Source organism: Merops nubicus, unplaced genomic scaffold (assembly GCF_000691845.1).
Source record: "Merops nubicus isolate BGI_N331 unplaced genomic scaffold, ASM69184v1 scaffold7351, whole genome shotgun sequence".
NCBI classification, from domain to species: domain Eukaryota; kingdom Metazoa; phylum Chordata; class Aves; order Coraciiformes; family Meropidae; genus Merops; species Merops nubicus.
Window position 1 is genome coordinate 22,751 of NW_008588931.1, and position 12,216 is coordinate 34,966.

General features: G+C 40.7%; 1 protein-coding gene across 1 annotated transcript in view; it reads right to left on the reverse strand.

Moving 5' to 3' along the window:
* ZZEF1 (zinc finger, ZZ-type with EF-hand domain 1) overlaps positions 1-11,579 on the reverse strand; it is a gene marked incomplete at both ends in the record, with an annotated part of 34,025 nt that extends 22,446 nt beyond the window's left edge. The window contains 11 exons of the mRNA XM_008949408.1: positions 421-429; positions 841-1,056; positions 2,187-2,298; positions 2,857-3,005; positions 3,749-3,840; positions 4,846-4,944; positions 6,325-6,503; positions 6,729-6,845; positions 8,270-8,480; positions 9,549-9,748; positions 11,408-11,579. Of these exons, the coding sequence (XP_008947656.1) occupies positions 421-429; positions 841-1,056; positions 2,187-2,298; positions 2,857-3,005; positions 3,749-3,840; positions 4,846-4,944; positions 6,325-6,503; positions 6,729-6,845; positions 8,270-8,480; positions 9,549-9,748; positions 11,408-11,579 (1,556 nt within the window). The remainder of the gene's footprint in view (positions 1-420; positions 430-840; positions 1,057-2,186; positions 2,299-2,856; positions 3,006-3,748; positions 3,841-4,845; positions 4,945-6,324; positions 6,504-6,728; positions 6,846-8,269; positions 8,481-9,548; positions 9,749-11,407) is intronic.
* Between the last annotated feature and the right edge of the window lie 637 nt (positions 11,580-12,216).

The following is a 12,216-nucleotide window of genomic DNA, read 5'->3' on the forward strand; positions in this document are numbered from 1 at the left end:
AAGGCAAAGAGAATGCAGGATTGGAGAATTAACTCTATACAGAACACAATCTATAAAACATAAAGCCCTGAGCACTGGCCTTAAAGCAGCCCAGTTTCCTCTAAACTTGCAGCTAACATGAATTCTTGCTGGCAGGGCAGTATGATGAGCAGAAAAAGCCTTGACTCTGTGTTCAGCAATAATTAAAACACCTCCAAATTATCATTTCAGCCCAAATCCAAAACATAGCCCCATACTAGCTACTACGAACAAAATTTACCTGAGCCCAAACCAGCACCTAACCAAAATGAGACTGGCCCTGGTTCAGAATGGGAGTTGAAAGGCCCAGATGGGTGCACTGTATGGACAAAACATGACTTTGACACTTATCCTCAAAGGCAGGGTCCATCATGCTGACATACATCAGCACATACCAGCCACATCTCTTACCTGCACACCTCTCACCCTGGATATTTACAGGATGATTTCATATAAAGAGGAGATGTTTTAATCCATGCAACTTGCCTAGCTACCTCTCTATGCATTTTTCCAGATGCTCCCTTCAAAAACAGCTACACCATCTACTAGAGTTGAGCACCCTCCTGTTGCATCTACTTCACCCAGCACTGCAACACAATGCTGAAAAAAGGTTCTTAACTCTCTTCTGGAACCAAAGTGAGGATATTCCTAGTCAACTGCAGTAAACACACACAGAATGCTCTTTTTCAAGAACTATTTTCTCCCTCTGGCTTTAACAGTTGCTAGTACCAAGCCTGTTCTCCATCCAAGCACTGTCAGAAGAGCCTTATTACTTTTAGCATGGTCCACACACGCTGAAGAAGAACTAGAAAGTGCAAATACCAAGTCCTGTGCCAGCTGCTGGATGAAATGAAGTGTCTTCAGGAGAAGAGTTGTGCCACAAACGGCATCGTCGTCGGTCCTGCGGCACTGCAGGCAGCTCATGCTCCTGTTGGGCTCGTCTCGCAGGGGCCGGAGGTACCCAAGGACACTCAGCCCCTGAACCCCGAGTCGTTCTGCTGTGTCTTGCCTTGTGCACAAGAACTTTACCATCAAGTACTAGAATGACAAGAACAGCACAAGATTGGGGTTTAGAAGCTCGTACAAATTGGGCACGAGCGCACACACGTGAGGAGGCTGCAGGTCGGGTTGTGGGGACCACACTTGTTCCTGCCCATCACCTCCAGAAGTTTAAAATGCTGAGCCTGAGATTCAGGCTAAGCTTGAACTCTCACCAGATCCAAAAGAGTCACAGTGATGGTTCTGTGACCCCTACAAGCATCTGTAAAGTCATTATCAGATCTATTCATTCTACGTACTCTGTTCCTTGGCTCTGCAGTTACAGCACCTCTGCAGGTTACAAAGCTATCAGCTGCATTTAAAAGCATGCAGAGGATCAATACATAATATTTAAAACATACTTTTATGAAATCTGTCCACAGTGAAGTATACAGCAAGTTCTGCCATCCAAATGTACCTGCTCACTGCAGATTCACAAGCCTCAGGGACTGAGGGTTACACAGACAGCAGCAGAATGTCTAAGCAAGAAAAATTCCCAGCTGTCTTTTAACTGTGCCACCACTTCTGCTCATTTCCACAGTACAAAAAGGACTGGGGAACTACACAACAGCTGACTCCAGAAAAAAGACAAATGCAGGGGCTGAAAAGCAAAAAGTTTCCTACATATATGCTACAAATCAAAATCCATATTCTGCCACTCTTAAAAAAGTCCATATTCCTCAAGGAAATCAACCTGATGGAACTGCTCTGTAATTGTCCCTTAAAATAAGAGTTGAGGAACCTGACTCTGAAAGAATAAATGCTGTAACTATGCAGTAGTTAATTCTTCTAGATACTGAAATAAAGCAACAATCACATCATCCTTTTTAGAAATATTTCCTCACGATAAAGCCAGTAGCCTGTGCACCATCACCTAATGTAGCACTAAATTTGATCCTGAAGCACCATTTCACTAGAGATATATGTGTACTTACAGAGAAAAAGAACAAAACTCAAAACAAGTCAAATCACCCACTTAACTCAAAGCCCACTGATTTTTACCTCCACCCAGAAGAGTTCTCCTCTCACAAAAAAAAGAGTTATGTTTAATTCAGCTGGCATGACAACCAAGCACAGAGCTGAGCCTCTGCTCACTGTGACTGGGCCAATGGATTTGCAAGGTTTCTTACTTGGGAAATTCTGCATTGCTGCATTTTGACATCAACTTCATCCCATTCTTCTTCCACTTCAAACCAGCCAATAGGATCATCGTCTCCCAAATCATCACAGGGACAACTGCTTCTGTGTGGGAAGGAAAGTGAAAAACTTGGTAAAGAAAAAGTTTAAAGAAACTGCAAAGTTGTTGGAGTGCTACCAAAATATTTGTTTGCATGTTATGGCTACAAAGATGAGAAAGAGACAACAGAAACTTTCCATACCCAAACCTAGCATATGAAAGGTAAGAAAATTAAGGAAATCTTTTTGTCACAGTCCCTAACCTCCTGTCACAACAGTTAAGCAACAGTTTAAAGAAAGTAATTTAATAAATTTAATAAAGGCTAATTGACATATGATCCTCCTATCAATTGTTCCTGCTACCAGTGATCTGCACCTCAAGTAGAAAGTTTGTTATATCCCTTTTTAAACAGGTTTTTAAATCAACAGGCTGAAGACAACAGCTCTGTACATATTTCCTCAAACGCATCACAGTGAAGCTCATTAAAATCAAACAAGTAACAATTAAATGACACAAACAATTTAAATCATTTAGAACAACTCCCAGTAGTTCAAGTGGCACTGCAGGAAGATGGAACAGAACGTTTATTTTGCATGTACTCATTACAAAAAGCCCATTTATACCTGTTTTTTAAAAACTGCTTGAATTCCCGCAGCTTCCACTTGTCATAGCTTTCAAACCTTCTGAAGTGTTCCTCTGCATGGAACTTTTCTGAAGCACTATTATAGGCAAACACCAGCCCACACTGGGCCCCGATGGCACCTCTTCGGACCTAGGAGGATAAACCCAGAGCTATGTCAATACTGACAATAAAAAAAAACAAAACAAAAACCAAAAGTCATGGAAAGCAACTAAATACTGACAATACCCATCTCTGGAACTGCATTTTTTTACCTAAAGAAAAATGAAATGCATTTAGAGAGATGTTACAAGAAGTTTTGTTAATTCACTCCACCAGGATCATGGTTAATTAAACTACTGCTTGGCCTTAAATCACTTCAACTGTAGAAATCTTACTGAAGTTTTGTCCTAATCATAAGATTTTGTTTTTAAGCCAGATGAAATTGTGTCAAGTGTTCAAATTATATTGATGCCTCTAAAAAGAATTTGAAAGCTTTAATTTAATCTGAATTCACATGCTACATATCTTGAAACCTGCTATTCACAGAGCTGGAAAACTATTTTAAGTATAAGGTATATGATCCTACAAACAAGTCCATAGAGAAACCATACACCTAAGGCTTGCTGACCTGAGTATATCACAAAATGCAGAGAAAAGCAGCAGAAAATAAATGTCTTTACTACGTGCTTGTGGCACCATGAAAGAATTTATGACCTCCATTTCCTTAAGTTCCCAGAGACTTAGGTAAAAGTAAAACCCCAAAACAACACTATTGCATGAATAATTTAAAATTTCAGTTCATATTAAAAAAAACACCAAAATATTCTAATTCAGCTCTACAATTAGGGAAATAAGACAGCCTTCCACTTGAGAAGTAGAGAGGAACTACATACCTTTATCCTAATTTGTGTCACTTGAAATGAAGATTCAGTTCCAGTGGACAGAATGATACTCGCTCTGGTCTTCCCAGTTTCCGTAAGAAAACCTAAGGCAGCAGTGGAATGGGGTGAGGTTGGGAGTACTGTCAGTGCAAGCTGTTTGAAGGAGAATACTAGGATTGTGGATTAAAAGGGGGAAAGAAAACCACTATGCTTGTCTAAAAAAAAAAACTGTATCCTGTGATGACACACCCCCACTGAGCACACACGGGTGGCTGCAGCCCGTGTCTCTCCAAGGAATGATGTACCTACAGCTACTTCAAGAGTGTTTCCACACTGAAGTAACTCCCAAATATTCCTTTGGCTCGTGGCTCTGTTCCCCAGCATAACTCCCTGTTCCTCAGAGAGTGATCCATAAAACATCAGAAGACAATCCATAAAATAAATAAACCACACGATAAACATGAGCAACAGAAGGGGTAAAATCAGCATTGAGAATGTGCCCAATTTTCTACCATAACAGCTTTCAGCTACCAGGAGCACTGCACAAGACAATATACAGTTTAAAAAAGGATTAGGTGGGAATTCATGAAAAAAGGAGGTCAAGAAACACAAATCTCTTTCTTTGGGTTGTATCTAGTTCATAAAAACACTGTATTAACAAAGACAGGCTTTAAAGGAGAATTAATAGTTACATGTAGTTAGTGAAAATTTCTGTTTCTCCATCAATAAATCAAATTGATTTCTCCATCAATATTTGGGAAATGAGCAGTAAATGATTCATGACTCCAACCCACAAAATGTATTCTACTATAATTTTCTTTGTGACAGCTCATTTCTGCATAGAACATCAATAATTCTCCCCAAGATCCCATCTTTTGTTTGGTTTGGTTTGCCAACAAACCAGCTCCTGAGAAATTAATCTTGTTGTAAAATAGAATTTACATGTTGGTTTGGGTTTTTGGGTTTGTCTGGGGTTTTTTTTAAAATCATAGATCTTCCATATCATAAAACTATTGAGTAGTACCAACTGCATATGCTACAGCACCACAGCTTTGGTACCAGCCTTTGTGTCTGGTTGAATATTCTGGATTTTAAGTCCAGGTTCTTACCATCCCCAGTCCACGGCTCTATGAGGAGGTTTTCAGGCCCTGATTTATCTTCTTTTCCCTTCACATCACATGCTTGTAAAGTTAGTCGTAATGGTTTTCCTAAGTAAGAAAATCAACAGGTTTATCAAATTCATAAAATAGTCTATTTCCTAAGTTTTAAGTTCTTCACACAGAAAACAAATGAAAATGATTACAAGACTGAGATTTTTACCATTTCAGACAAACAAAAGGGGGAAAACACTGTTATATAAAGGATACACTTATCTAAAATAGCTCAAGCTATAGATACAGACAGAAGGACAACAAAAAACATGACTACTAACATTCCTTCAGTCAGACAAACAAAAGGGGGAAAACTGTTATATAAAGGATACACTAATCTAAAATAGCTCAAGTTATAGATACAGACAGAAAGACAACAAAAAAACATGACTACTAACATTCCTTCAACATGTGCACACTTTGAAATTCACACTACATGAAACATCATTCTTGTCTTGCAATGAAAGAAAAACTCTGGGAACTCTGAAGCAATTGTCAAAACTTTTGAAATTAAATATTGATACTATAATTATGAAATAATTAATGTATTATTTGGCAGAAGCCACAAAGTCCTGCCAAAAAAAAAAAAGTCTTGTAGTGACAGGATGAGGGGTAATGGGTTCAAACTGGAAGAGGATAGGTTTAGATTAGATGTAAGGAAGTTCTTCACTTTGAGGGTGATGAGACACTGGAAGCTCCATCACTGGAGGTTTTCAAGACCAGGCTGGATGAGGCTTTGAGCAACCTGGTCTAGTGGGAGGTGTCCCTGATCATGACAGGGGGGTTGGAACCAGACAATTTTTAAGGTCCCTTCCAACCCAAACCATTGTATGAAAAATATTAAAAGACAAAGGGGGAAAATTCTTCGTGAGACTAATGAAAATTTCAGAATTTGCTATCTGAGAAAACAGACATTTATCAAACAAGCAGAGTGGATACAGCAAAACCTTACTGCCTGATGTCAGGCCATGCACAGCTCTACACTTAAGACATATTCAGACTGATTTATAAAAATGAAAACAAAAGAACTCTAAATAGATGGTAATGATGTTACATTTAAAACACATCTTAAGCTTGTGCATGTCTCTGAGTGAGACCATTTACTGAGGCTAAACATAAAAAAAGATGTGTAATTGGAAGAATAAAAATACTCAGTGTCATTTGCCTTTTATACAATACAAACACTGTCACCACCTTGATATAGGAGCCACCACCTACAAAGTTGGTGTTTTCTCCCTCAAGATGATGCCACCTGGTTCAATTCCTCGATCACAGAGAGCTTTCTAATCCCCACCCTTCAGGGCAGGGTATCTTTGTGGTGACAGTTAATTCAGAAGTCTTGTTCAAATTTAAACCCCAACAGAACAAGTAAAACAACTCAAAGCTGCATATTTTCTTAAGTAGGTACAGAAAAGGATCCAACAATTATTCATTTACCGTATTTATAGAGAAGGTTCTGTCTAACTGTTGCCATGGAAGAGATAAGGGATGAAGCCTTGTATGGAGTGTCCAGATGATCAGTGATTGTACAAAGGGAACTTATCACTTTAGCGACACTCCCTCTGGCTAAGGCAAAGGCCAAGAGTGTAAGTTCAACCTCTGGAGTAGTACAACAACTGAGGAGGAAAAAAAAAAACCAACAGTATGAAAAGCAAACTCAGGACACTGCTTTTAAATAAAGACAAATAATGCTCACATGGAAAAAAATCCAAGGTGCCTGCTACTTAACGACTTGGAATTTTTCAAGACACTAAAAAAAGAGCAGGTGAATAAAAATGAGCTATGTTTGCTATACTAATTTCTTCTAAACCACTTGGCACTACATCAAAACATAATCCCACCTTGTTATTCTTATAAGGAAGCTATCAACTTCTTCCAAAACATTTGGAGACAAGAAGCTTGAAAAATCTGTGGAGCCCGGTGTAAGGGACAGAGGTGGCATGTGTTCCAGTGCTTTCCTAGGAAAAGGGACAGAACACAACATCAGAAGAGCAGGCAGAATCAGAGAAAACAGCCTTCTAAAATGAATTAGATGTTTGAATCTTCCCAGGATTTACAAGCAGGTCTCTACAATTGGATTCTGAATACAGAAAATCTATTTAGACAGAGAATCTGCTCAAAAGGCAAGAGCAGTATTGTGTTCCAGGTGGGGAGAGCTCAACGACTGCTAGGGAATCTCAGCCCCCTAATCTCAGATTTAATGATGCAAATAAATCAAGGAGTTTTGAATTAAATCTGTGACAGCATTAGAAATAGCTTAGTATGCAAGGACTGCTTCATTTTGAATAGTTCTAGAATTGTATAAAAGCATATTAATAAAGGGAAATTTGCTTTTGAATTCTTTCAGAACAGTTACAGAAACTAAGAGAGAAACCTGTTAGCTCAGATGACAAATTTTGTTTGATTTCCTAAAATAATGTAACCCCTGAAAAGAGGAATTCCTAAGTGGCATCAAAGTAATTTCATTTTATAATTCCAAATACTGACTTGGTAATTCCTGAATGCATATTTTAAGTCAAGACTTCTTCATAACCTGTTTAGGCTTTATTAGCCCAGGATCCATACTGTATTTCTAACAAATAGCTCAACTGTAGCAAGACTGAAGGGTCTCAGTTTTAGTAAAGCTTGGGACTATGAACCTTCCTCAGCAGCAAGTACATGTAAAGTTATCTAAACTTTAAAGAGGGTTCAGAGATGACACAAATTAAGGATAAGCTTAATGGACTTTAGCCTACAGTATTCATTAACCTAATGAGAGCAGCTCTTAAGTGTGGCATCCTGCTAACTAAGCTCTATAAAAGTTGATGTGGGTGTGTAGTTGATTTTATGAGGATTCCAGTCCTTCAAGTCATCGAGCAGAAGTGTTTGGCAGTCAAACAAGGAAATGGTGCACAGAAAACAGCAAATCACCACAAAGACATCTGCAGAGAGATACTGCATAAACTCAAACCATATCCCCATCTAATATATTATGGAAGCAAAAAATTTGCTGAAAATTAAGCTAAAATACGCTCCACTCATAAGCAAAAGGTGTCCAATGTTTAAAAACAATAAAATTAATAAAGGAAATTAATTCATTTTAGCCTTCTCAAAATTATTACAAGTCAATGGGTAGGTGAAATGTATTTTTCAGTGTCAGTTCAGTCATGGTTTAATCAACTAGATTAGATACAACAGCTAGGAGAATTAGAAATAGAACAGTATATGCAAATGGATAAAAGAGAAATGTCAAAATTTACACAGTGTGTTAGCTGAAAAGATGTTTAAACACCTTAACTGAGGGAGTGGAAACCAGTTAGACAAGACAGATGAGTTTAGTAAAGCTGGAAGTGTTCAAAAAATAAATTCAAATAAATCACACACCTGGAAGTTGGGTACTTACTGAGTATTTTGTAAAATAGTGTGAACGAATGCTGGATTTGTTTCCATGGAAGCTGTTACCAGAGAGGTGAGCAGAGACCAGTACCAGATAGCAGAGGCATCACACACAGAGACTCCCACCTTCTTAACTCTTTGATAGCCAACAGCCCTGAGCCCATGGATTCTTGTGTCACATCCATCACTAAGGCAACGCTTGATGTTTATCTGTACATCTGTCAAAACACAAGATAGATTTTTTTTTCCCCATTTCATCTGCTGGATTAGATCTAGAAGAATGCAGGTATTCAAACCACTAATTACTGCAAAACCTCTTAGAAGAAGAGCAGCAGATATGTAACCATACTCCTACAGAGAGCTACACAGATGTGCTTCTCCATATCTCCACAACGCCTACAAGTTGGAAAATTGAGCTTTCAAGTGATCTAAGTTACACAGAAATTAGAAAAAAAAGTGGTAAAAGACCCTCAAAGTGGGAAATACATTATAGAGTATCTCACCAGTACCTTTGTACCTCCATACACACAAGGTGTCTTGGGAGTGGTAGTGGAGAACGTAGGGATTAAAAATAAAGCCTGAAAGCAAACTTTTAAGTTACAGAAAAATTTTCACCCAGTTTCATGACCATTTTGCATGGCTAAGGGGGTCCTAGCTATTTTTGAGGTACCACATCCTGGTTGCCTGCTGCTGGGGCAGTGAAAGCTTAGCTTAGTGAAAAGTGCTTATTTGAAGTGAAGGGACAAAGTTTCTGAAGCTGCAGAAACCATCTTAGGAAGGAGCAGCTTTCTTCTGATGGATTCCAGTATAGCACCCACAGACCTAACAGACTTAAAAATAACACCATTTAAGAATGCTTAGCACAAAACCTGCTTTACAGAAATCATCTGACCAACTTCAGTTTTGCTACCAAAAGAGTTGCTCAGAAGCAGGGTTTTTTTTGCTAGATACCATCATCCAACATATGCTTTCACTCTGCAAGCAAAGATATTTTAAAACTGCTCAGTGCCTTCAAACTGAAAAGTCTAAAATTGTATCTTCAGTCATTCTAACTCTTCAACCCTTAGCCCACGTTACAGACAGAGAATAAAGACTCAGAAGCTTCTCTCCTAGGTTAGAAATCCAACTACAATCAAAACAATTTCTCTGACTCAAGGGTGAGGTCAGAAGTTTCTCCTCTAATGACTGCCATTTCAACACATCACTCCACGATCTACCTGACCTTTCACCTTCAAAAAAACAAAAAGCAGCAAGGCAAGAAGCCAGTGGCATCCTGACTGACTCACACATCTGGCTGATGTTGGCGTTCTCCAGCAGCGTCACGTAGCCGGTGATGTTGCTGGGGATGTGAACGTCTCGGACCTCCTGCAGGCTGCTGGCATTCCTCCCCACAGCCACTGTCACTTGCTGTGGCATGTAACTCTGGTCGTTAGCTGCCACTGCAATGGAGAGGTGCCTCAGAACAACGTCTGGTTTCATCTTTAAACTGCAAAGCAAAGGAAACAGTTCTTGCAAAGAGAAGATCAGGCAAACGCTTGACTCGTAGCTAAGCTTCACTTGGGTTTCTACTTCTACAAACAAATAAATCCACTGGAAATTACCTAACACCAACCCTGCATCACAGTGAATGTGTCCAACTGACTTAAAAGACAGTCACTTCTCACTGGGAGACTGTAGAATGCTCTATTTTTCAGCTTTACAACTGAGCATTCATTCCTTGAGAATAAAAATGTAGCACCAATGACTCAAATGAGATTTTTTTTCAAGTGTACATTCTTAGATCTACTACTGAAAACCCACTAAGCATTACTGTTTCATGGAGCTTTTCTCTTTCATAAGTTTCTAGACAGTGGCAAAGCGCTTCTAATACATCTCTAATAGTTTGGAAAAGCATGGAAAGCTTTGGAAACATTTTGGAAGCTTTGGAAAGCTTAGCTCCACACCAGGGGTGTGTCAGCAGTGGGAGAGCAACAGCAGCTGGAGAGAGGGGTGAGAATGTATGAGAGAAACAACTCTGCAGACACCAAGGTCAGTGAAGGAGGAGGGGCAGAAGGTGCTTCATTTTGGAAGCTTTGGAAACGTTTGGAAAGCTTTGGAAATGTTTGGGAAGCTTTGGAAACGTTTGGAAAGCTTTGGAAAGCTTAGCTCCACACCAGGGGTGTGTCAGCAGTGGGAGAGCAACAGCAGCTGGAGAGAGGGGTGAGAATGTATGAGAGAAACAACTCTGCAGACACCAAGGTCAGTGAAGGAGGAGGGGCAGAAGGTGCTTCAGGCACCAGAGCAGAGATTCCCCCACATCCCACGGTGAAGACCATGTGAGGCAGGCTGTGCCCTGCAGCCCATAGAGGTCCATGGTGGAGCAGAATCCACCTGCAGCTCATGGAGGACCCCACACTGGAGCAGGTAGATGCCTGGAAGAGGCTGTGACCCTGTGGGAAGCCTGTGCTCGACCTGTGGCCCCGTGGAGAGAGGACCCCATGCTGCAGCAGGTTTGCTGGCAGGACTTGTGACCCCACAGGAGACCTGTGCTGGAGCAGTCTGTTCCTGAAAGACTACACTCCATGGAAAGACCCAGGCTGGAGCAGTTCATGAACTGCAGCCCATCAGAGGGACACACACTGGAGAAGTTCATGGAGGACTGTCTCCCATGGGAGAGATCCCACGCTGGAGCTGGGGAAGAGTGTGAGGAGTCCTCCCCCTGAGGAGGATGAAGCAGCAGAGACAACACATGACAAACTGACTGTGACCCCATCTCCCAGTGCCAGGACAGAGGAAGAGAAAACTTGCAGGACAGAGGGAGAGAAAACAAGGAGTGAAGTTGAGCTCGGGAAGAAGGGAGGGGTGGAGGAAGGTGCTTTTAAGATTTGGTTTTATTTCTCATCACCCTTTTCTGATTGGAAATAAATTAAACTGATTTCCCCAAGCCTAGTCTCTGTTGCCTGTGACATTAACTGGTGAGTGACCTCTCCCTGCCTTATCTCGACCCTCATAAGCCTTTTGTTCTATTTTCTCTCCCCTGTCCAGCTGAGGAGGGGAGTCACAGAGCAGCTTTGGAGGGCACCAGACACCCAGGCAGGGTCAGCCCCCCACTGGCTGCAGGACTAAGGCCTAGGAGCCCCAGACTGAGCTGTCTCCTGTGGCTCACCGGATCCAGTGGGAGCGGGCGCTGCCGTCCGACTGCCAGAAGGACGTCGTCTCCCCGTTGGTCATCTTGTCAATATCTGCAGAGTTGGAGGAGGTTTCTATGTGGGTATAGCACTTGGTGACAGACTTCAGCTTGTCTGACTCCTGGTTACCATTCAGGTCACTGGGGTATTCTGCAAGGAGAAGGAATCACTGGTCAGGTTCTTTCGCTTTCAAGGATTTTTAGACCTTTATAGTAACTTTTGCATGTGAGGTAACTTGTTGGCACAGAACAAAGCTCCTGAAGAATTGTTTCTGAGAGAAACCAGAAGACTGCAAAGTTAATTTCAGGTTAAATGTAATCATCTCAAAGTACCACTTGCAGTATGGAAACACCTACTATGCCTGGAGTTCAATAGCCTCTATCTCCTCCCTTCACTACTGGCCTCATCAGTGAAATAATAATATCATTATTATACCAAAATACAAACAGATGAGAGTAAAAATTAAAATAGGATGGAGAAAACCTCAATTCAGCTATTCTAGGGAAGGGACAGAGTTTTTCTCCAAGTGACATTCTGAAGAGATCAGAAAATATCAAGCCAAGCTGTGAAGGAAAGGAGTCATCCCTCTAGAGAGACCACCAGGACAGTCCCATCTGAAATATAGTCCAAGATCCACATTCTCCACCCCAAAACAATGCATGATTTTTTAACACTGAGCAGTCAACTTCAGAAAACATTCCCTTCACAGGGAAGGTTTCTCACAATGAGTAAAGATATTGAGCTGAATAGAGAATATCACAAATTAGTAATCACCATTCTGACACAG